This window comes from Chiloscyllium plagiosum, unplaced genomic scaffold (assembly GCF_037043375.1).
Source record: "Chiloscyllium plagiosum isolate Xiang-an unplaced genomic scaffold, Cpla_swu_hap1 HiC_scaffold_1, whole genome shotgun sequence".
In the NCBI taxonomy this organism is placed as follows: domain Eukaryota; kingdom Metazoa; phylum Chordata; class Chondrichthyes; order Orectolobiformes; family Hemiscylliidae; genus Chiloscyllium; species Chiloscyllium plagiosum.
Window position 1 is genome coordinate 26736875 of NW_028270139.1, and position 26287 is coordinate 26763161.

General features: G+C 40.3%; 1 protein-coding gene across 32 annotated transcripts in view; it reads left to right on the forward strand.

The window, feature by feature from the left end:
* The window catches only part of ank2b (ankyrin 2b, neuronal), an 877032-nt gene that overhangs the window by 641898 nt on the left and 208847 nt on the right, over positions 1 to 26287 (forward strand). For 25 of the 32 annotated variants that reach the window (XM_087983074.1, XM_087982715.1, XM_087982867.1 and 22 more), the window contains 2 exons: positions 19853 to 20038; positions 25523 to 25546. In XM_087983074.1, coding sequence (XP_087839200.1) covers positions 19853 to 20038; positions 25523 to 25546 — 210 coding nt within the window. The remainder of the gene's footprint in view (positions 1 to 19852; positions 20039 to 25522; positions 25547 to 26287) is intronic. The other 7 variants (XM_087982778.1, XM_087983477.1, XM_043697278.2 and 4 more) reach the window with 1 other exon arrangement.

A 26287-nucleotide genomic window follows, 5' to 3' on the forward strand; every position in this document is an offset into this window, starting at 1 on the left:
CATTGAATACTTTAGAGTCATAGAGATGTGCAACACAGAAACAGACTCTTGAGTCCAACTTGTCCACGCCGATCTAATATTCTAAATTAATCTAGGCCTATTTGCCAGCATTTGACCGATATCCCTCTAAACCCTTCCTGTTCACATACCCATCCAAGTGACTTTTAAATGTGATAATTGTACCAGCCTCCACAACTTCCTCTGGCAACTCATTCTTTACATGCACCATCCTCTGCGTGAAAAAATTGCTCCTTAGGTGCCTTTTAAATCTTTCCCCTCTCACCCTAAACCTATGCTTTCTAGTTCTGGACTCCTCCACCACAGGGAAAAGATCTTGTTATTTACCCTATCTATGACCCTCATGATATTATAAACGTCTGTAAGGTCACTCTTCAGCTTCCGATGCTCCAGAGAAAATGGCCCCAGCCTATTTAATTCTCCATATAGGTCAAACCCTCCAACCCTGGCAACATCCTTTGTAAATCTTTTCTGAACCCTTTCAAGTTGCACAACATCTTTCCAATAGAATAAGGTAAAGAGATCCTTGTTAGACAAGGATATCAAAGATTATTGCAGAGGATGAGAATGTGGAAATTGAAACACAAAGATCAGCCAAGATGTTATTGAATATTATTTAATTAATATCTTGAAATTGTTGTTTTGCCAAATGGCCTATTCCTTTTCCTAATTTGTATGTTCATATGTATATTTATTTCTGATGTTTTTATAATATTGCTTCAAATAATTCTTATATGGTGTGACATCCTTTGTTTTTTATTTAATAATCTTTTATGCTCTTTCTGTTAAAAATGGACAATATCCTTTTATGTTCATTACTGTAAACAAATAGTGAAACACATGCTCTATTAAGTCAGGTCTCACTCTAGGATGTGAATTGCATTACCATCAGCTGGAATCATAATAGAGGGATCATGGTCAAACGCCTTTTGGAAATCTAAGTACATTATGCTTACAAACACACCTTTATCCACAAAATGTATCACTTCTTTAAATAACAGCAACAATTTTCCCCTTTCCCTTTCATGAAACCAGGCTGACTCTTCCAAGTTTCTTGGAGTTTTTAACGTGCTCAGCTGTAATCTTTTTAATGATCAATTCTACCACCCTCATAGCAACAGACAGAGAGGAAAATCAAAGTTGTTGTGTGAGTCACTGGATTGATAATCGATGTCAGTTGACATCCCACTTCAGAAACACAGCTGGAGAAGTCAAGGAAAGGAAGGGAAGATTTAAAGATAGTTCATGTTGTTCTATGCAATGGAAAACAATAGTGATCACACACATCACTTTCTTTTGAGTGCAGGTGTTTTATTTACAGTGCTTCTGAAGTATCTATCTGGTCCCAGACTCTACATTTCAGTTCCGTTTCTCTTTCTCAGTCACTTCACGCAGGCTTGACTAACAGCACAGAGAAAACAATCAACAGACACACAGAATCAAACACCGAACAATTAGTCACTGAATACTGCACGTGGAGTCACAGTCATAGAGATGTACAGCTTGGAAACCGACCCTTCGGTCCAACCTGTCCATGCCAACTAGATATCCCAACCCAATCTAGTCCCACCTGCCAGCACCCGGCCCATATCCCTCCAAACCCTTCCTATTCGTATACCCATCCAGATGCCTCTTAAATGTTGCAATTGTACCAGCCTCACCACTTCCTCTGGCAGCTCATTCCGTACCGCCCTCTGTGTGAAAAAGTTGCCCGTTAGGTCTCTTTCACATCTTTCCCCTCTCACCCTAAACCTATGCCCTCTAGTTCTGGACTCCCTGACCTCAGGGAAAGGACTTTGCCTATTTACCCTATCCATGCCTCTCATAATTTTGTAAACCTCTATAAGGTCACCCCCTCAGCCTCCGACGCTCCAGGGAAAACAGCCCCAGCCTGTTCAGCCTCTCCCTATAGCTCAAATCCTCCAACCCTGGCAACATCCTTGTAAATCTTTTCTCAACCCTTTCAAGTGTCACAACATTTTTCTGATAGGAAGGAGACCAGAATTGCATGCAATATTCCAACAGTGGCCTAACCAATGTCCTGTACAGCCGCAACATGACCTCCCAACTCCTGTACTCAACACTCTGACCAATAAAGGAAAGCATACCAAACACCACCTTCATTATCCTATCTACCTCCACTTTCAAGGAGCTATGAACCTGCACTCCAAGTCTCTTTGTTCAGCAACACTCCCTAGGACCTTACCATTAAGTGTATAAGTCCTGCTAAGATTTGCTTTCCCAAAATGCAGCACCTCGCATTTATCTGAATTAAACTCCATATGCCACTTCTCAGCCCATTGGCCCATCTGGTCCAGATCCTGTTGTAATCTGAGGTAACCCTCTTCGCTGTCCACAACACCTCCAATTTTGGTGTCATCTGCAAACTTACTAACTGTACCTCTTATGCTCGCATCCAAATCATTTATGTAAATGACAAAAAGTAGAGCGCCCAGCACCGATCCTTGTGGCACTCCACTGGTCACAGGCCTCCAGTCTGAAAAACAACCCTCCACCACCACCCTCTGTCTTCTACCTTTGAGCCAGTTCTGTATCCAAATGGCTAGTTTTCCCTGTATTCCATGAGATCTAACCTTGCTAATCAGTCTCCCATGGGGAACCTTGTCGAACGCCTTACTGAATGCAATATAGATCACATCTACTGCTCTGCCATCATCAATCCTCTTTGCTACTTTCTCAAAATCTTAATCAAGTTTGTGAGAGATGATTTCCCACGCACAAAGCCATGTTGACTATCCCTAATCAGTCCTTGCCTTTCCAAATACATGTACATCCCGTCCCTCAGGATTCCCTCCAACAACTTGCCCACCACCGACATCAGTCTCACTGGTCTATAGTTCCCTGGCTTGTCCTTACCGCCCTTCTTAAGCAGTGGCACCATGTTAGCCAACCTCCAGTCTTCTGGCACCTCACCTGTGACTATCAATGATACAAATATCTCAGCAAGAGGCCCAGCAATCACTTCTCTAGTTTCCAACAGAGTTCTAGGGTACCTCTGATCAGGTACTGGGGATTTATCCATCTTTAATTGTTTCAAGACATCCAGCACTTCCTCCTCTGTAATATGGACATTTTACAAGATGTCACCATCTGTTTCCCTACAGTCTACTTTTTACACAGTTAATACTGATGCAAAGTACTCATTTAGTATCTGCCCTATTTTCTGCGGCTCCACACAAAGGCAGCCTTGCTGATCTTTGAGGGGCCCTATTCTCTTCCTCGTTACCCTTGTTTCCATAATGTATTTGTAAAAACTCTTTGGATTCTTCTTAATTCTGTTTGTCAAAGCTATCTCATGTCCCCTTTTTGCCCTCCTGATTTCCCTCTTAAGTATACTCCTAATTTCTTTAAACTCTTCTAAGGATTCACTTGATCTATCCTGTCTATACCTTACATATGCTTCCTTCTTTTTCTTAACCAAACCCTCAATTTCTTTAGTCACCCAGCATTCTTTATACCTACTAGCCTTTCCTTTCATCCTAACAGGAATATACTTTCTCTGGATTCTCATTATCTCATTTCTGAAGGCTTCCCATTTTCCAGCCGTCCCTTTACCTGTGAACATCTGCCCCCAATCAGCTTTTGAAAGTTCTTGCCTAATACCATCAAAATTGACATGTGGAGAAGGTTACAGATTGGAAAATAAATTCTGAAAAATGGGTGAGGGCTAAGATTGGAAGCAAAATATTTTTCAGTTATCCCTTGAAATATAAAAACAAAATGAATAAAGCCACATGAGTAATTGCTCAATGAGAGAAGGTGGTTTAGTCAGGCAGGAGGGGGTAATTGTGAATGTGGACCAGTACACTCATGAACATACAAATCATGAGTTGAAGGAGGCCATTTGGCCCCTCATAGAAATAGCTACGGCTCAGTTGGGAAATTGTCAGCTGTTCAAATGGTAGAAAGTGTCACAAATTTGGTGACTGGAAATATGAGGAAACTGAAGATAAGAGACAACATTGAGATAGGGAGAAGTAAGTTCCTTGGGGTGAGAATAGACTGAAATAAAGGGCCTTTCAGGACACAACTCTTTGGGGGTCTCAGGAAGGAAGTGTATGCAGGCTGAGGTGTTCGGGGATTGAGATGAGTGGCTACAGATCGAGGCTATCCGGAGGAAATGAGGTCACTAAGAATCTGAAATGTGATGGCTTATTATTCATGTTTTGGACCAGGATTCATGGAGGTAGCTGGAGGTGTTGGACAGTTAATGTTCAGACTTCAGAAGTCTGTATGCCAAACAAGAACAGTAGTACCTTTGTCAGCATATTTATTGATAATATGAGAGTTGGGTCTGAAAGAACAGAGTGCTGCAAGTTGAGGAAGGTTTGAGCCGAATAGAAGAATTAATGTTTCAGATATCATGATGGCACTTGCCAACAAATGGATGGAGAGCAGATAAGAGATGAAATTGACTAAAGAACTGACTTGACATGACTGAAAAAGTCTCAACATCAAGGTCTCGAACTGTGTTGTGGGGATATAAGGGGATGAATCTCTGGCTTTGCAGGGCATCAAAGGCTGTGTTCACTGATCTTTCAGATGTTATTTAACTCTTGCTCTTCAATTGGAAAATTGTGAGACCTTGTATTCAAAGCTTTGTCATGATGATAAGGTGACATTGTTAATTTTTCTAACAAGTCCCTTTCTCATTTTCAACAGATAATGAAATAAAATAAATTCAATTGAAGCACATTATGATATACTTTTCTATTGCACTGTCCTAAAAAAACAATACCTATTTCATCTGTACATTCTATCTACCAAACTGGAAAATGGTTTTCTACAAAGGACAACAATGGGCAGTGCGCCTTATTTATTGATCAAATATATTTTTCTCTATCTGAGAAAAGTAGTTTACATATAATGCTTAAAATTCTAACAGATTAAATATTCACTTCTTGATAGTAATGGAAAACATATTTATTGGGAAAATCCCCATTGGCTTTTCATTCTATGCAATGATTTATCAATCTATAAATAAGGTTATCAGTGGGTAACTGCACATGCTAATTTACTTCATGACATACAGAAATCTGTAAGTGATGAAGACTTCCTTTTGAATGGGATGAAAGCTGAATTCAAGAGTTAGATACCAAAATGTCTGTATTTATCATAATTTTGAAAAAAAATACAAATTTCCTAGTCCCATGTTGGGTAGTATCGTTAAGACTTCTCCCTCTTCAGGTACTGTCTCCATGTCCTTTAAATCTGTAATCGTAATCCCTCCCCTCAGGCAACCAACATTAAACTCCACAGAGTTGTGAATAATTCGGTTCAGCATCAGTCTTCAGGGAGGGGACTGGGGTCAGTAGCTAGGGAATGGAATTTGTAATGGCGTCGAAAACCTTGGAGTGAAATTTACTGCAGGTTTGGGAACTCAAAAATGGGTTGTGGAATAAGCTTTTAGGCAGCAGGACTAACTCCACAATTTTAGACCATGTGATCACCTAATTGGCCAGCTGTGGGTCAATTGATTATTGATATAAGGACGGCAATTGAGCTTTCAATGCTGCCAACCCAAACAGTGTGTCTCCAGCTCTCTTGGTCCATGGGCTGCTGGCAAGTATAAGTGGTAGTGTTTACGACCATTAGTGAAATGCCAGTAGCTGTGTAAAGTGCCCCATGGAGCGGAAAGTTGACTTATCTCCTAGTCCACTGCTGGGAAGCATCCTCACATGGCTCCCCATCATTTCATTGACCACCCAACTGTCATTCCTGATACTGGGATGGGGAAACTTTGAGCCCAATGACTACTCTTTCCAACATTAGTTGGAGGAAATTTCTACTCCTTTTTCTGATCGGAATCAATTCACCTTGATACACCTTACAAATATTATGTTCTAAAAACATTTGAAGATGTGTCTAAAACTAGTCCCGGGACTCGGCAAGATGGTGGCGATTCTGTAGAACTGCTGTGGACAGCTCTGCCTAACAGCCAAGGCATACTGGTGTTTTTTGCCATCCCTAACCAACTTATATGGTGGAATTATTAGTTTAAAACCTTACAGAACACATATTTGTTAATATTTGGGAGTGGGAAGGATGCCAAAGGGAAAAGGAACAAACAAACAGCAGCAGGGAGGACACTCCCCTGCAGCACCAGGCATACCAGAGACTGCAGCAAAAGCAGCCTCTCCTGAACCCCCCAGGGGACCTGACAGACACTCAGGAATTGGCTGCGGCAAGAAGAGACTTACCTTGAAAGTTGTGGCTGCAATTGAGGAGACCTGTGGGGAGATTCGTGCCCAGGTCCAACCTATTACATCCATGCTGCAGAAGCATGAGCAGGAGAGCCAGGGCCTCGGGGAGAAAGTGGAGGAGGAGGAGGTGGAGGGTTGAACTAAGGCCTCGGAAGCTGCATTGGAGTCCTCATCAAGTTGAATCCAGGTGCTGGAGCGAGAGGTCTGGGTCTTGTGAGACCATATCGACGACCTCGAAAATCGAGGTCGGAGGATAAATCTCCGAATTGTCGGGCTCCCTGAAGGTGAGCAGCCAGTGAGCTTCTTTGAAAACTGGCTGCCGAAGTTTTTGGGCCTTGAAATCGAGTCCAGCAGGCTACAGATTGAAAGGGCTTATCGGGTAACAGTGCACAGGTCAGGGCTGGTGCAGCGCCCCCGCTCAGTCCTAGTGCACTTCCTTCATATAAGGACAAGCAAAAAGTCATAGAAGTTTCCAAATCCCTGGGAAAAGATCCGCAGGCACTGCTGTACAAGGGGTCAAAAATCATGTTTTTCCAGGGTTTCTCTGAAGCTGTAATTCGAAAGAGGAAGTCCTTCGATGAAGTTAAAAAGAGGCTGAGGAACCTGGGCATCCAGTACTCCATGAGATAACCCGAAGTGCTCCATTTCAGCCACAAGGACTCAGTTTATAAATTTGACTTAGTGGATAAAGCTAAAACCTTTGTAGACACTTTAAAATAGACGGATTGGCCTGAAGAATATGGTTAATGTTTGTTCTCTTTTCTATCTTTCCCCATGTTTTCCCTTTTTTTTAAAAATTCCTTTCTTTCTCCCTAATGATTTCCTTTTTGGATAGTGGGGAAAAGACCTTGGAATAAGTTGTTCCTTTTTTTTAATAACTGGATTTTCTGATGGGAAATTTTGTGGATGTTCTTTGTTGTCTCTCCCCTTTTTTTGTTTCTTCTGTTTCTCTTTTAGTCACAGGTAGGGGTGACATGAAGCCAGGGATGGGTGGTGTGCTCATCCTGACTTGGTCTTTTTTCTGTTGATTTAAGGATCATCTCCTTGTTTTTTTTCTGGCCTAAGGCTGGGGCACAGTCCGGGTTTGAAGGAGCTGTGAAGGAGGGGATGGGTAGGGAGAGTGCCCCCTATGAGCAGGGGGAAAAGTCTTCCATTCAAGGTTTTATAGTTTTTTTTTGTAGTGTTTTTGGTAGTAATAGTTGTTTATAGTTATAATAGAGTAGTTTTTGTATATATAGTTCTCCGACTCTGAGTCTTTATTTACTTATGCTTGGCGCTTTGTAAGCAGGGTTCTCCCTCCCAGGTGTTCAAGGGTCTTTGAAAGGGGATATGGCTAAGTGTCTTATTAAATGGTGCACCTGGAACATTAAGGGAAGTCATTCGCCTGTTAAAAAGTTAAAAAGTGCTTTCTCGCCTTAAGAGGGAAAGGGTTGATATCGCTTTGTTGCAAGAAACCCATCTTGATGATGTGGAACACCTGAAATCACAACAGGGAGTTATGACCGGGTATTATTTTCAGCCTTTACTACTAAAAGTAGGGGAATGGCGGTACTTATCCAGAAAAATCTTCCATTCACATTATTTGAGCAGGGATGGTTTGTGATACTTAAAGCCCTGATACATGGGGAGGAATATGGCATTTTAAATGTCTACTGTCCTCTGACGCATCCCGTCAAATTTTTGATTAGTGCTTTCTCTAAGTTAAGTGCTTTTAAAACACAGCACATTATTATAGAGGGGGATTTTAATTGTCCTTTGGATCCGACAGTGGACAGGATGCCTTGTGGGCCCCCAACTATTTCTTCACAGACCAAGCAGGTGGTTGACTTATGCGAGGAATTGGGGCTGGTGGATATTTGGAGATGTCTTCACCCTGCTGGCAGGGGCTTCACCTTTTTTTCAAACTCACATAAATGGCACATGAGGATTGACCTCTTTCTGGCTCCCTCGGCCCTTCTGGATTTGATTATGGGTTGTAAAATTGGGAATATAGCTATCTCTGATCATGCAGCAATGTATTTGGAGGTTAAGGCCAAGAGTGAGAGGCTAGGTTTGCGGCACTGGCGTTTGGACCCTTTTCTCCTTAAGGATTCCAAATTTGTGGAATACTTTTTGAAGGAGTTTCAGGAATTCTTGACTATCAACTCAGGCACGGCTGGTGTCCATCTATGCTATGAGAGACTGCAAAGGCCTGTGCTAGGGGATTAGCTATTTCCTATTCGGCAAGCTGGAAATGACAGAAGAAGGAACAGCACGTCTCCTTGAGACGTGGTTGAAAGCCGCGGAGGCAGCACAATTTGCGTGGCCTTCGGTGGCTAAGCTACAGCGGATCACGGCTCTCCGGGCTGCCTTGAATTCAACACTGACGCAAAACGCAAAGAAAGAACTTGCTTTTGCTGGACAAAGGCTGTTTGAATATGGGGATAGGCCAGGGAAGTATTTAGCGTACCTGACTAGGAAGAAGCGTACTCCCCAATCCACTACTGCAATCAGAGACTGCGCTGGGGTCTTTATATACAATGCTAAAAAGATTAATGAGGCTTTTCAGAGCTTTTACTCTGAATTGTATCGGTCTGAAGGTTGCGAGGACAGGAAGGCTAAAATGGAGACCTTTTTTTAAGAACCTGGACTTCCCAGGTAAACTTGGAACAGGCCTCTCTCCTTACTGCCCCCTTGACAGTTCAGGAAATACAGGAGGCAGCTAGGCAACTTCAGAGTGGGAATGCGCCTGGCCCTGATGGTCTCCCGGGTGAGTTTTATAAGGAGTTTATAGGGATACTGATTGTGCATCTCCAACATCGGCCCTATCGCTGGTATGCATGAATGCCTACCACCATCTTTGAGAGAAGCTAATATCTCCCTAATTCTTAAGAAGGGGAAGATTCCTGAGGATTGTGCCTCATACAGGCCCATCTCTCTATTAAATTCAGACTTCGAGATTCTGACAAATATCTTGGCGCTGAGATTGGAAAGGGTGTTGCCCCATATTATTAAAGCGGACCAGACAGGCTTTATAAGGGGCCGTAGGTCCTCTAATAATATTCGACGGTTGCTGAATATGGTCCAAGCTTTTCAGCAACGATTGCTTCAGGGGTTGGTGATTTCCTTAGATGCAGAGAAAGCATTTGACCGGGTGGAATGGCCATAGCTTTTTTTATGTCTTAGAACAGTTTGGGTTGGGTGGAGTCTTTGCTAGGTGGGTGGAGGTTTTATATTGCCACCCTCTGGCTGCGGTCATCACCAATGGGGTGAAGTCTGGGAATTTTAGGATTGGTAGGGGTAGTCGGCAAGGCAGCCCCCTCTCACCGCTGTTGTTTACATTGGCTAGCAGAAGACATTCGTCAGAATGTCCACATAACCGCTCTGGAAGCGGGATTGAGGGCACACAAGATTACACTGTATGCGGATAATGTCCTTCTGTTTTTATCAAAACCGATGACCTCCACACCCCATTTGATACATTTCATTTGGGGCTATTTCAGGATATAAGATTAACTTTGCAAAATCGTAGGCTAAGCCTTTGGGGAACCTTAAGGATGTACCAGAAGTTGAAGGTAGCCCTAAGTTCCCTTTTAAGTGGTCACGGGCAGGGTTCCGATACCTAGGCATTTTTATTACGCCCAAGTTTGATCTGTTATTTCGGACTACCTTTGCTCACTTGCTTGACAATATTAGGTGAGATTCAAAGTTTGTGCAAAGATTTGTAGCTTGGGTGCTCATTGTTGTGGTGCTGTTCGCCGAGCTGGGAATTTGTGTTGCAGACGTTTCGTCACAGCGCTTCACAGGAGGCTCCCAAGCACTGAGGATGTCACCTAGACAGGGGACGAAACGTCTGCAACACAAATTCCCAGCTCGGCGAACAGAACCATAACATTAGGTGAGATCTCCAGAGATGGGAGGCTCTTACAATTTCATGGCTGGGCCGAATATCTCTCATTATGATGAAAGTTCTTCCTCATTTGCTTTATCCCATGCGTATGCTCCTTATAATGTTTCCCAGGTCAAAGCTGTGGAAGGTTATGGGGTGATTTGGTTCCTGTTTCTGGCATTGTGGGCGGCCCCTCACTAAATTGCAGTTGCCTCGTGGAGGGAGAGGAGTTGATTTCCCAGACATTAGGAGATATCAATTGAGTTCCCTGCTGTCCTTTGTCTGCGATTGGGTAGGTAACGATCCAAACTCAATATGGCTGGATATCGAGGCCTCCCAGGCAAAGTGCCCTCTTATTAACCTGTTGTTCATGGATAAGATGAGGACAGTTATGGACTATTGCCGGAACCCCATTGTCATTAGTACAGTCAAGGCATGGATGGCCTGCATCAGAGTGAGGGTTGCTTATCCAAGTCTTCACCACTTACGCCTATAGTTGACATGCCAGGGTTCCGACCAGGGATGATGGACTAAAGGTTCAAACTATGGCCATCAAGAAGAGTTTCTAGTTTGGGAGACTTGTTTGAGGGGGAGGTTATGATGTCTTTTGAGCAACTGAGCCGCAAATACGGGTTGCCCAGCAGAGATCTTTTCTGTTTTTTTCAGGCTAGGGATTTCATCCAGAAGAAGACTATGCTTCTCACTAAGCCCTATAAGCCCGATACAGAGAGGTTGTTGCTACGTTCCACAAGCAGCCTTTCGGTTAGTGCCCTTTATCGCCTGCTGGGTGGCAGGATATTAACCGGTTATGTGAGGTTTGAGAGCAAGAGCTGGGAGTGGAGATCTCTTCTGAAACATGGGAGAACGTATAGGAGAATACTCAAAGGTTCTCAATCTGTATTAGGACATGCGCTACACAGTTAAAAGTTCTGCACTTGGCTCATCTGGCACCAGACCTTCTGGCGAAGTTTAAAAAAGGGGCATCTTCAGTGTGCCCCAAATGTAAAATAAGTGTGGGTACTCTTACCCATTGCTTCTGGACATGCCCCAGGCTCCGTGTTTACTGGAGCGCTGTGGCGGGAGAGACAGGGAGAGTATTGAGGACTGAAGTTAAAGTAGACCCGATATCTCTCCTCTTAGGTCTAACAAATTTACCATCTTTAGACGGGCATAGGAAGAAACTATTTAATATTCTTGCGTACTGTGCACAGAAGAATATTCTGATGAATTGGGTGTCTGAGAACCCACCAGGCTTGCTGGGATGGCAGAAATTAATTATGGAGCACATTCCCTTGGACTTTTTTACAGGCATGGTGCACCACACAACAGACAATTTTTATAAGACATGGCAGCCCTACCTGAGTAATTTGGATATAGATTTGTCAGTTATCTTAACGAGGGCATTTGTTTAACCAGGATGATTAGATTTGTCAAGCCCTGGGCCCTGGAGGGGGTCTCCCGAGTTAATATGGGTATATATACAATGCTCCCGTTCCTTTGGGAGCTTAGCGCCGAGCATAGCTGTTCTGTTTTTTGTTTTTTATTTTGCTTTTCTTTCTTTTTTTTTGGTGTTGCTTTGCAGAGTGTTAGGTATTGCTTTGTATTATAGGGTAGTTTAGTAGTTAGTAGATAGTAGTTGTATTGTAATTTGTATTTTTTCTTTTTATTATACTGATATTTGTTATTGATTTTTTTCAATAATTTTATATGTTTGTAAAGTTAATAAATATATTTACAAAAAAAACCTAGTCCCAGTCCAGTTTATTTCCAATGGAGAGAGGTTTTTCTTTATTAATACTTTGGTCCCTGAGGCAATATTGTTAAATGTGGAGGGGAAACCGTAATGGGATAGTTCTGTGATCAGGCCGAAGGTATGTGTGCACAATATTTTTTGCTTCTAAATGTCAGTTGGCATATCCTAAGGACAGTGATTTCTGAGGCTCCAATTCAGACTTCATCAAGGCCTGTAAAATGATTGGGTGAATAATCCATTGGCCCCCCTGCTCTCTTCCTCCAATTTCCACTCTCAACTCCAACCACCTACTACATTCCTAAAATTCTCCATCTCTCTCCCTACCTCCCCAATCTTGAGTCACTGCAATTTCCAAGCATTAAAATGGGAAATAGTCGGAAAAATCACTGGTGTAGGAGCATTAGTACAGCTAAAAGTGTGTACAACACAGGCACCAAGGGAATGCACTTCACTTTGTATGAAAGCATTGTTCCATTTTTAAATGCCTAGCTGTAATTTTAAGGCCATGTCCCTCATTTTTATTCCTCCACCAAGAAGGTTAGCTTCTCCATAGCTACCCATCAATATTTTAAGATCATGAGAATTCTTTCAGCAGAGTAAACACTTTAGTAAGTGCTCAGTCTTCTATATTCAAGGAAAACCTTCCAGCTTTTCTCAAAACATTGTCATTTCCTCCTTCCTGCAGAGATTAGAAAATGCATAAAAATTCAAGAGTTATCACTGTTACAGAGCAAATTTCTTTGCAAAAGCAACTGATGGACGGTTTTTGAATCATAAATGCCCTTGCGGAGCCACAAGACTTTGAAAATTGGTTGCAGTGAGCTCATTGCATCCCCTTTGTCTTCTCCTGTCGTTTGATCTGGTTTTGTCATATTCACTGTTGTTTTCAGGCTGTTTTTACAGTTTGTGGGTTGCAGCCAGAGACTCAATGCAAGAAATAAAACCTGAGAGTTCATGGCACAGTGAATTTTAATAAAATGGCAGGTGTGAGATGTTTGAGACAACCACAAAATTGCATTCAAGTCTCAAGGCACTACTGTCAGTTTCTCCCGTAGTGCACTTGATTTGCATTTGAAATCTTCAAGGGCATTTACAAAGAGCTGAAGTTCTGATCTAGAAATTAATGAAGCATTCACCCAGCTGAGTTCACAATTAGTGGGCAGAATTCAGCTTGACACACTTACATGAGGCATACGTTCATTAACTCTCATCACTTCAGCCAAGTTGTAGCAGTCCCAAAGGCAAGATGCACAGAGACTGCCAATGAGAATTAACTTTGCTTTTCTTTTTATAAGAGGTAGTCCTCTTAGTATTTTGGCATCCAATTGTTTCTTTTAACCAGAGGAGAAGGGATTTCTAACTAGAGGCACTGAGAATGACATTGCAATTATTTTTTCAACTGAATTATACAATTTTACATTGCTGAGGAAAATCATTTTACCATTATGATTGCACTGTTGTCCTGAAAAAGCTATCCAATTAATTCAGCTTCCCTGCATTTTCCCTGTTCCCTTTTATTTTCACCGATGTTCAGCTGTGTCACAGCTTTGCTGTGAGGTAATAGGTTGCGGGTTCAATCCTACCTAAACGCAAAAATGAAACAGACACTCCAGTGCAATGCAGAAGAAATGCTATGGTAATGGGAGATGCTGTTTTTCACATAAGATGTTAACCTGACATCCCATCAGCCATTAAGTGGTTGTAAAAGATCCCATGACACTATTTTGAAGAAGGGCTGAGGAGTTATCCCTGGCATCCTGGCCCATATTTATCCCTCCATCAACACCACAGAGATGGATTATCTAGTCATCATCACCTTGAGAGAGCTTGCGAAATGTAGATTGCCTGCTGATTTTTCTACATTCCAAATATGATTGGACTTCAAAAGAACATCATTGGCTCTAAATAAAAACTGAAAGAACTGTGAATGCTGTAAATCAGAAACAAAACAGAAGTTGCTGAAAAAATCTCAGCAGTTTTGGCAGCATTTCGGAAGAGAAATTAAAGTTAACCTTTTGAGTCCAGTGACCCTTCCTCAGAACATACTGCCATGGGATCTTTTACAACCACTCAAGGGCTGATGGGACGTCAGGATAACCATCTTGTGTTCATTGACTCTAAAGAGCTTTAGGGTGTTAAGTGCTGTGAAACCTGGTCTGTAAATCCAAGTTTTTATTTTTGAGGCTTATGTAGGAATGTGTACAGTATTCAATCAATGCAGAACAAGCACCCAATATACCTTTTGTTCAAATATTTTTAGTTGCATGACAAAAAATTGTTTTGATGAAAATGTGATCTAGATGAAGGTGTGTAGTTCGGCATCCTGGAATGTTACATTTTTTCAAATTACATTTTTTCAATTACATTTTCCAATGGAATCTTTGTCTCTTCACCTCTTCCTCTTTTATTATTTCAAACATTTTGAGTTTTAACTGAGAACACTAGGTCTACATGACTTATGCCACTGAAATTGCATGATAGGTAATGCACAAATTTTCCTTTGGCAGAAAGGTTTCAATACTTCCCCACAGTACTTAGCCAATGATGAGGACTCTGTAGTGTGGTGGATCAATATTTCAAGCATTGTAAGCTCCTATGTTACCACTCTAACATGTTAGCTTCAAATTTCGCTGTAGAGACAGAGTCAGGGCTTTTCCTAACTCCAGAGAAAATTATTGCAGATGGGATCCATCGAGGAGGCAATCCCTCACCACTTGGGTTTGATAAATGGAGCCAAAGTCTAATGAGGCATCAAATTGGTTTAGAAAGTACTTAGTGCTTACTTTTGAACCCTTAACATGTTTAGAAAATACAGATGTGTCAATATTTTTAAAATATTACATGATGATGGGCGGCATGATGGCTCAGTGGTTAGTACTGCTGCCTCACAGCGTCAGGTTTGATTCCAGCCTCAGGTGACTGTGTGGAGTTTGCACATTCTTCTTGTGTCTGCGTGGTTTTCCTAGTGGGTTAGCCATGGGAAATATGGGGTTGTGGGGGTGGGTCTGGGTTGGACGTTCTTTGGAGGGTCAGTGTAGACTCAATAGGTCAAATGGCCTCTTTCTGCACTATAGGGGTTATATGAGTGACAGTTGTCTTTAACAGCATATTTTGCTGTATTTTAATTTAGTTTATCGATGACTTCATTGTTTAATGACTGTGAATCCTTGAAGCAAAACGATAGTCTGCTCATTTGTGAGTTGACAATGATTAGTCCATTGTTTAAATTGAAGAGGAGTCACACTCAGTAATGTGCACCATTACTTATGACTCGACAAGTGCATAAGGGGTTGTACCAAGGTCCCAGCAATGAAGGTTAGTTATCAGGGGTCCTGCTAGCCCCGAAATTGTTTACCTGGGACCACTCTTGCCATGGGAGGTCAAAGCCTACCATTCAACAGATAGTTTTTGTCAAAAGAAACTTGTTGTGACTTCACAAATTTTCCACTCCTTGATGTCTGCTGGTGAAGCTTGCTCAGGATGGTTGCAGCAAGTGGGGAGCAGGGGAGAAGGCAGCAGTAGGTGGGTAGAAGAAATGAACGTGGAGTGATGAGTGAGGTTTCAACAAGACTGGTTTTGACCAATTTGTGAGCTGTTGTCATATGGTAGAGATGTGGTGGAATTATATTGGGCAACAGTGATCAAGTTAGTGTGTGAACAAATGAATGATAATACATCTGAGTTCATATTCTGCTGTGATTAGTGCTCAGGCAATCCCTTGGAAAGCAAATGATCCTATCAGCAGACTGATTTCCAAGCGAAAATTGAAAGACTCTAAAAGTGACAACTTGGGGGACCCCACAATGAGCAGCCCTCTGGCTTTATAACTTAATTACTGCAATATAACAATTTAGTACTTTACACAGATTTTTATCTTGTAAAAGTGGAAGCATAAACCTACCACATTTTATAACTGTAACCTATATCATAAAACAAAAGAACTGACACTTGATCCATTGTGTTCTGAAATTGTCTTCAGATGGTCTTTGAAATGGTCAACTGAGTTGATCATTATTCATTGCAAACAGCCCATGAAAGCTTAAAGAGCCTCGGGCAGAAAGAATTCTTAAATTATTTTCTTCTCCATTGTTTTGTCTCCTGAGAGTATTGGTTCACACTTGGGAACAGTTTTGAGATTATTGGCTGCCTGCTACTATTTAACCCAAATAGCTATTTTTCATATCTGGACCTCAACTGTAAATCAACGTGTTTCATTAGTTCTGACTTCAATGCAACCTAACTTAGTACTGCCATCATCTAATTTTGACATGAGCACATTCTATCCCAGCCACAGGATAGCAATTAGAAGCAGAATTCTGGCTGTATATTAAATGCATTTACACATCAGAGTGTCATGAAGATGAAATGTTACAGTGTAGTGTCTAGAGAGTAATTTCCATAAGGGCCTAATGGACAGATGCAACACATTTCAAAATGGTCAATTTTAAAAAGATGGAATACGGATAAGCTATGATGAGATGAAAAAGGAAATTGACATATAGATGTACAAAAGAATAACTTTAAAAAGGAACTGATGCATTTTAAAAATATTTTTTTTAAACTGTGGCTACTTGAATTTTAATGATGCTATGAATAAATAAAGAGGTTAGAAACAAGGTAATTGGTGGCAGCAGCTATCCCTTGCTTCAAGGATGAAGTAAACTTTGAATGGTGAGTTTCTGTTCTAGGTCTTGAAAATAGTGTTGCAGATGAAGACATGCATGTTCAAAAATTGTAATAAAATGATAAAAATAAAAGCAGTTATGAAATTAGGAAAGGGAGAAGGAAAACAAAGCTTCTGAAGGTAGACTTTGAAAAAAGAGATAAGGTGGTGGAATAAGCAAAAAAAAACCTGACAAACCAAAATTCATATCAGTAAATGCAGGATAATATATTTTGGTAAAAAGGAATCAAACTTTGGGGAAGACTGTGAGATATTGATGAATCAATTGATGCCTAGGAACATAAATATAAACCTTTGTCCAAGAAACTGATTTTGTGACTTGCTTATAGTTAGGGATATGAAAATCTAATTAGGAAATGTTTTCTCCTGAATTGAAAGAAATATTTACATGTGACAAGCTCTATTATTCAAGAAATAAATTATGCTTTATCAATAATTTAGGAACACCAGGCTCATAAGATGTTAAAAGTTGCATTTCAAATGGCAAAGACCAGGAAGACTGATACATGAGTTTTATGACATGATGTAAGAGCATAAACACTGAGATGTAATGGATAAATATATCTGTATCAAGCTCAGTTTGGACCAGAGATGGAAAGCTGTATGCAGTTTTGGTTGCCACTAAAACAAAGAGCCAGTGAATTGATTACAGTGGATTTAATGAGATGTTGACATTAGAAAAAGCAATTCTGAAAAAGTAATTGATAAATTGTGTACATTTCACTTGAAACAGAGATGATGCCACACTTTAATAAATGTGTTAAATGTTTTCATGGTGAAAGGAGTAGCTGTAATTAGTATCTTAGCATAACACTAGCACATACCTGCAAAACATGTGTGGTCAAATTATGGACATAACTACATATCCCTCGTTAAAGTAACACCATTGCCATTAAGACTTTAATAAAATAAAACCATTCTCCTTTGGAAGCAGCCATGTAATGATATCTATGGGGCAAAAAAGGAGAAGGAATATAAATACAAATTTTCTCAAGTGTTTTGCCTTGTGTTCTTGTGGGACGTAGAGGAATAATTGGGAACTGTTTTCTCTGAAATTTAAAAAGCAGGTTTACATGTGGTAAGCTCAATAGTATTTGAGTAGTGAACACACAATTTCCTTGAAATCTGTCTTATAATGCCAACATCTGTCTTCAAAGAAAACAACTTCCGAACTACTATCTTGTTGCATACGCAAGTCATATTTTCTTGAAGCTTTTCATCTTTCACCCATCAGGATGGTTTGCAAGAATCCAATTTCAAGAACAAGCTAACAATTATACTGCATGCAAGGAGAGTGTTGATTGGTTGGCAAGTGGACTCCGATATGAAGTTGTCATGGAGAATGTACCCATTAATTCTGATTGACTGCTAAAAGACAACTTTGGTTAAGTTTTCATGTGACAGACTTAAATATCTTCAACAAAATTTGTCTTTTTTTGCAACAGTTTTGAAGTTGTGTCCGAGCTAACTGCTATCAATACATCGAACCATATAACTTCCTTTAACCTTTTGCTACACTTAACAAATTTCATCATCTCATCTCCTCCTTGTGTCATCCCCATGTCTACCCTCTCATTGCCATCGATATCCCATTGCTTTTATTTCTCCCGTGCCATATCAGTCCAGTGCTCCAGTTTTCTATGCACCCCATGAGCCTGTGTGTGTGCCTGTCATTACCCACCAAATAAACCCATCTACATATTGACCTATTAAACTCACCAATCTGAATATTTCAAATAGGCAAATCTAAGTTGTTACAGGTGAGACCATAATATAATAAACAAGGGTAAAACTCAACTTTGGCAGTGGTAGCAGACTAGCTAACTGACATACAACTTGTTTGATTTTGCTTCAAAAAATAAAATCAGAAACAAAAACATAAATTGCTGGAGAAAATCTGCAGGTCTGGCAGCACTGTGTAGAGAAAGTAGAGTTAACGTTTGTTTCATTGACCCTTCTTCAGAATCGATTTGCTTGATTTTGCTCTCTGTTGAACTGCAGAAATATTTATGCCTTTGTTGCTTCAGGTTTTACTTCTGAAATACTTTCCTTTCTTGCCTCCAAAATTCCCACTGCACATAAACCCTTGTCTGAAATTTCTGGCCTACATCCTGTGCAACGTAAAGGTTTACACAAAATTGGAAAGGGAATGGAAAGTAAAGATCGTGAAATTTTAACTGCAACTGTACAGAGTAATGAAACTGCACCTGCAGTAATGAATCGAATTCTGATATTCTTTGAAAATTTGCATTAACAGCAGTCTAGGGGATCTAGCTCAACTTATTCTTCAGATGAGGGGGTTACCTGATGAAGGAAGGTTGAACAGGTTGGCCCATGACTCACTGGAACTTCCAAACATGAGAGGTGATCTTATTGAAATATACAACATCCTGAAGGGCCTTCTGAGGCTGGATATGCAGCAGATGTTTCCTATTATAGAGCAGGTTCGATGTAAGAGATAGAAGTCTCCCATCTAGGATGGACATGATTATGTTTTCCTCTGAGGATTGTTAATCTGTAGATTCCGCCCCCCCCCCCCCCCCCCCCCCCCCGCCAGAAAGCAGTGGAGGGTGAATTATTAAACTTATTCTGGGATGACACTAACTTCAAAATCCTCTTACCAGCCTTTGTAAAAGCATATCCAAGCCCTACTAACCAGCTGTCTTCTGATCCATTATCCCAGACATTCTCCCTTCCTTCACCACTCCATCATTGGGAGAGTTAACACTACTTTGGAATCTCTTCAGTTTGAAAACATTAAGAGAATTAGCAGAAATCTACTCCAAACACAAATCAATTGTCTTAATATTCTTGTTACTATTCAGTGTTTCTCCACTGGTGAAGCATTTTGGGACATTTGTTAAGTTAATGGAGCTTCAAAGAGCAAGTTGTCATTGTCAACTAAGGTTGAAGCCACCTTCCTTTTTGGATAGAGTTCGTTAACTTCTCAGCCTTATAGATATTTTCCTAATCAACTTGGTCAGAGATATTATTATATACCTCTGGGTCAGAAACCTGAACCTGGATCTCCTGGCTCACAGGTACAAACTCTATTATTGAGTCATGAGAATAGTCTTTCTTTTAATATCCAGAGAGCTCAGTCTTACATCTACTTTCAAACACCAATCCCATCTGTTCACTATTTATATGGACCCAGTCAATGAATCAGTCAATGTGCCCTAATTGCTATAATTGACAGTTATTTGGGCTTACTGTCCTGGCTACTTAAAAATATCATCTGACTTTCAAGTAACAAATCCAAGCAATATTCTGTTGAAGTAAAGTTCTATTTTCTGCATTGTCAGGATGGGTTCACCCCCCTTGCTGTTGCATTGCAACAGGGCCACAACCAAGTCGTTGCCATCTTACTGGAGAATGACACCAAGGGGAAGGTGCGGCTCCCAGCCCTGCACATTGCTGCCAGGAAAGATGATACCAAATCTGCGGCATTGTTACTCCAGAATGATCACAATGCTGATGTACAGTCCAAGGTAAGGAAATCTGTGCATTGTATTTGGCTGTTTATAAAACTGGAAAAGATGCATTTGTATCTCCTAATATTATTTACAAAGGTATATCAGTGAAAATTGTGTTTTTGAAATTTCCTTAGACTGGTGTATTAATTCTGATCTTTTGCGTTTTCAAAATGTTTGTATTTGTTCTCTGATGTACATGGACATAAAATTTGTAAGATGCAGAACAAATTGTTTTGTTTTATTTATGACCCCATATGTTTGCTACTCAGATTGGGCAAAAGGTCGGTTCCTGCGTTTTCATCAATTATTTTCAATAGCCTTTTAAATGGATTGGCCATTAAAAAGTTCACTGCCAAATTTCCTCTTATGTGGAAAATATCCACTCCAATTTAGCAATTCCCTAGTGAGCAATCAGAAATTGGGAACATTGCATGTGGAGGATGTTCTGTGCTGAGTCACACCATACTTAATCAATGAGAAAGGGAGAGAATGTTTTCCCTTTAAAAGTACAGAAAAACTGAAAATTTATGAAGAGTGGAACTACTGCCACAACAACCTAGATATTTATAGCTTGTGAATTGTTTATTGGTGTTTGGAAAGAAGACTAATTATGTCTAAATTTGAAGGAAATGACAACATCGTAAAGCCCTTTTCATATGGAATATCCATGGGGTAATCACTTAAATATTGTTTTCAATTAACAATGCTTCTCCAAGAACCTTTGCAGCTTTATACCGTGACTAATCATTAATCAGCATGTTAGTCATAGCTTTTGCCATTACTGCCATCTGCTGTGCAGTGTATTCTTATCGGGGCATCTTGACAACATGCTACCCATGGTTATCTATGTTGCATCCTCATGCACTGCTAAAGTTAATGGAGAATATTTAATAAAGAATTAGAATAAAGAAGATTCAATGTAAGAAAGGATTAAAAACAGTTTGTTGCTAAGATCATCCATGCAGTGAGATAAGTTCCCTATTCTGTTTTTTACTGGGTATTTTGTTTAAATAATGCATGTTAATGTATAAAAGTTGTAATATTAAATATTAAAGAAATGATTGCATTTGTTTGAATGAATTTCAAATAATATAAATACTCAACTGCCTCTAAACTTGCTTTCTTTGTATTTGACCTTTCAGTAATTCATTTACATACTGATCATTAATAGATGTAACTTTTAACTTTTTGCTACACTGCTAAGTGCATGCATCCTGCTTTCTCCATTGTTCATGTGACTCACTATGTTTATGTGGGGTGATTAAGACTTTAATGTCTTCAGACGAGACACCTATGTACAGGGAGTCTATAATGTTTGGATTTACCTTCTTTACCTTTGATTTTTCCTTTTTTTGCATACAAGTCATGTTTGCTCACTGCACGACATTGCCCACTAAGTGACAAAATACGTTAGTCAGTTAAAAGCCCAAATACATAGGAAGGGACCAAGAGAAATTAACTGTTAATCAAATAAGTTGTCTTGATCAAACTAAGTTGGATTGGACCAGACTGACATTTGCATGTTCTATTGCAATGCATGTCCTGATTTGATGGACTGCATTCTTTTATTCAGGCAGAAATTTATTTATCCCGTCTTTGCCCATATGTGACATGATGTAGCTAAGTGGGTGATGTTTCCACTTCTTCCCTTGGCAGTGTGGGTTTCCTGTGATAGCATGAAGACTGAATAACGTCTGCTTTATGCATTTTTTTTCTCATATTGTATACATCTGGCCTGAATTAAACACTTACCCAGCAGTGCATTTGAAGGTGATAAGCGCAATAACTCTAGCATGTGTCCTGCCCACTGCAGACCCACCCTCCTATGGCCCCACTACAATCACATCAGTGATGGAGGTGATGTAGTGTGGCCCACTTGCCAAAAGAATAATTGAATCTTTTTCATTGACCAAATTAAGGGACTCATCCTTTTGCTGTTAGCATTTATGCAGTGAGGTATGTTGAGATCACGTGGCCAGCCTGGCAGGTGTCCCTGCACAGGCCGATGGTAAGACAGGACAGGAGTACTTCTGTAAATGGTCCCCTTCGGCCATCGGAGGGCCTTTTTCTCAGTTCTCCCCCGGCATTCTACACAACTTTTCTCCCCCCGTGACTTCTCAAACACCAAACCGTGCTTCTTTTGCAGTCTCCAAACACATGAGAAGTTCTGATCTACCACAGCTCATCGCCTGACTGAAGTACCAGCCATGGCCAATATTCCCATTGACTCTACTGTACAGCAAGAGCAACTGGTAATCAATTGGCTGGCAACTCCCCAAGTCAGGGTATCCTGTCCCACTGCCAGCCCATTAATTTTCACTTCGCTAGCCATCAACCTCCCCCACCCCAGTGATCATTTTAGTCAGGGTTGAATGTGAGGATATGTGGCACTCCACACAATTCTGTCCTTTCTTGTAGGTTCATAAGTGCACTTTGCCAGGATGCATCTGCCCAATGGTCTTAGCAGCACATGTGTCTGCAGTCCACCAGTGGTGGAGCAGATTTCCAAGTGAACCATGCCAGTGGCTTTCTAACAAAATATTCCTGTCTAATCTTGCAGAAGATGTGACTGATTTTTCTGTAATCTAATGGGGTGATGTACAGGTCCAGTGAACTTTCCTGATTTTTTTTTAATAACTTACAGATAAATGGTCTACCTGGTGGCTAGGTAAAAGATTGAAAGACACTGGGAGGAAGTTTACTTGCTTTTGGTATTTAGAACTTGGTACCCAGTGTCTTGACTTTGGTCTGAAAGCTCTGCACAGGTTTTCTCAGTCACCTGCTGAGAGTTAGAAAACACCCTCTACAGGTAGCATTTCAAAGCTCAAAGCATTGATTTTCTGCTGGTTTTCCAATTTCCCCATCCAGGTTACAGCATGAGACAAGGAATTCACTCATGGATGTTAATACTGTTGTGTTTCCCTCAGAGTGAAGCCCATTACAATGACTACATGCCTTAAATTATGAAAAAAAAATCACTAAGTCTTCTTAGACTGCTTCTTGCAAATCCACAGCCACTACCATCTAGAAGGATAAGAGCAGCAGATACATGGGAACACACTATCTGCAAGTTCCTCTACACTCAACTCATTATCCTGACTCTGAAATATTTCATTGTTCCTGGATCAAAATCCTGGGGCTCCCTCCCAAATAGCATTGAGTGGTTGAAGGAGGCTCACGACTACCTTCCCAATGGCAACTACAGATGGGCAATAAGTGCTGGCCCAGCCAGAGATATTACATTCCATGACTGAATTTAAAAGAAAGATAAATGAGTCTTCTACAATTCCCTGGAACATAGATGGTTAAGGGATGACTTGTTGCAAGATTTCAGGACTTGGAAGGGAAAACAGAGGACACATTTTCTGACTAATACACAAGCCAACGACAAAAAGAGACAACCTTAAATTCAGAATTTGACAATTCTCGTGATAAATTACAAGAATTCCTCTTTAGTGTGTATTTTTGGTGTAAATTACAGAGATGCCAGATCCATTAATAATATTAAATCTGACATAAATAGGTTTTTGCTAGCCAAGTGTATTAAGGCATTTGGTCAAAGCAAGTGAATGAAGTTAAGATGCAGATAGGCCATGACAAAATTGTATCGTGAAACATACTTGAATAATTGATTATTCTGTCCTACGCACATTAACCTGCCGAACACTCTAACTTTGGAAACATCTTTTTTGGTGTTGGATAAACAATTATAATACCCCTTGGAACTAAAATAAATTTATGGAATCCTCTTTTTCTAGCCTCTATTCCATCACACTTAACACTTCTTCATTTAGCAGTCATGTAAAACTAGCAATTAGAAACTGCAGCTCCTATCTTAGAGACGTAAAAAGTATGAGCAGAAATAGGGCATTTGGCCCTTCCATGACTGCTGTGCAATTCAATATGATCATGGCTGATCACCCAACTCAGTACTCCTGTTTCCACTTTTTCTCCATATTCTTTCATACCTTTAGCATTAAGAAATATGTCTTTCTTTAAAACCTTCAATGTTTTGGCTCAACCATTTTCTGTGACAGAGATTGTCCACAGGTTCACCACTCCAAACTGAAAAAAAATACTCCTCCCTATCAATCTTAAACAGCCTAACGTATCCTTTGGTTCTGAACTCCCTGGTCATAGGGTAAATGCAGGAAGGATATTCCCAATCTGGTTCTAGAATCTTGCAGGTTTCTAGACCATAGCCCCTCTGCTTCAGAGCTAACCAATCCAATCTCTCTTTATACGTCAGTCCTGCCATTCCAGTTTGGTAAGCCTTCGTTTACACTCCCTCTGTAGCCAGAACATCTTTTCTCAGATAAGAACACCAAAACTGCATGCAATATGCCAGGTGTGGTCTCGCCAAGATCCTGTACAATTTCAGCAAGACAGTCTTGCTTCTGTTCCCCAATCCTCTCGCAGCAAAGGCCAGTATACCATTTGCCACCTGCACAACCTGCTGTGCCTCTATGCTTATGTAGCGACACCCAGAGGTCTCATTGCAATTCCTACTTTCCCAATCTACTGTCATTCAAATAATAATCTGTTTCTGGCACCAAAGTGGATAGCTTCACTTTTATCCACATTATCCTACATGTGCTGTGCATTGCCCACTCACTCAGCCTATCAAAATCACACTGACACATCTCTGCATCCTCCTCACATCTCACCCTCCCATCCTTTGTGTCATCTGCAGACCTGGAGGAATGACATTTAGTTCCCTCATCTAAATAATTAATTTATTACAATTCAGAATAGCTGGAGACCAAGCACTGATCCCTGCTATACTCCATTAGTCATTACCTGCCACTCAGACCTGTTTATTCCTACTGTTTGTTTCCTGTTTGTCAGGGCATATGGCATCCTCCTGATTCTTCTAAAAAGATGTACATGATTAAGAACAGAATAGAGTGATGCAAGTACAGATAAAAATGATCAAATATTCTGAAACATTATTGTTTGTCTTTTTGGTGCTGTGAGAATGTTAGGTGTGGCATGCAACTCTCAAAGGTCAATTGTGGCTTGCACAGTTTGGCTAAAATTCTGGAATTTTGCGCAACTATATTCATATGTCAATGAAATAATTGATAATACTTATTATTTTGAAATTGATCTATGGCCCAATCTCTGATTCAGAAGAATTTAGAGGTTTGGTAGATTAATCAAAAAATGTATAGTATACAGGGTCAATTGAGGAGATGATGTTTTGTGTTCTTACAATACTGTGCCAATATAGTGAATTGGGTCCTTAAGGCATGTTGCTGATGATCTGCATTTTGCGTACACCGTGGCTCGAGAAAATAAATCTAATGCTGTTGAGGACTGTACCTTACTTTGTTAGAAGTACTAAGTAAATCCAAATTGTTAGCTTTGCAGTTTTCCATTACAAAAAATCCTGTATGTCATTTTAGACAGTTCTTTGTTTCAATCTTTCCATCTTAAATTTTTAATTTTTCTTCCCCCTTACAATTATTTCTCTGCTTCTTATTAATGCTGACCCAGATGATGGTGAATAGGACTACAGAGGTATATATTTAGATGTTCTTGTTTTCACGTTTATATTTTGGAGATTATCCTTAACATTGATGTTATGTTTCCAAATCCTCCAAAATGAAAGGATTTTCTGTTGTTAATTTCTGATAATTATATTATTTTCTTTTGATGCTTTTATAATTTTTTTGAGTATGTTTACTTATTATGAAGGCTAAGCAAACTCTTGAGTTGAAACCATTTCTTCTTCTTACTGTTTGAATTCTTTTCTCAGAGGTTCTACTGATTCCTCCTACTGACGTTGTGGAAGGCACTTGCACAACTTCTTCAGAAATGTGTTTATATTCCAATAAATAGTATCACAACTTCACACTTTGATCTGATCAATTTAAATGCACCCCAATGTTAATGACCTGAAGATGGTTTGGCAGATTTATTGGCCCTTTAATGCTAATGGTTCAACTACTTTAAGTGGCTCAGCAATGTACATATTTGAATAGCATGACTTGACCAATGCATGCTCCAATTGTTTGTGCTGCTGAGCCAAACTCTGACGTCTGTGCATGACAGAAACCTCTGGAACTGGGAATCAATGCACCCACATGCCAATTGGTATGCATGGACCTTTCAGAGAATATTGAATGTGACCTTATGTGGGTAAAGAGTGTACCCCATTTGCTTTAGTCAGTTTTGCAGGCATAGTAGCTTTAAATCAAAATCCCAAAATGATATGGAAAGAACAGGTATGCTCCTTTTGTCTGCATAAAGTAAATTGGG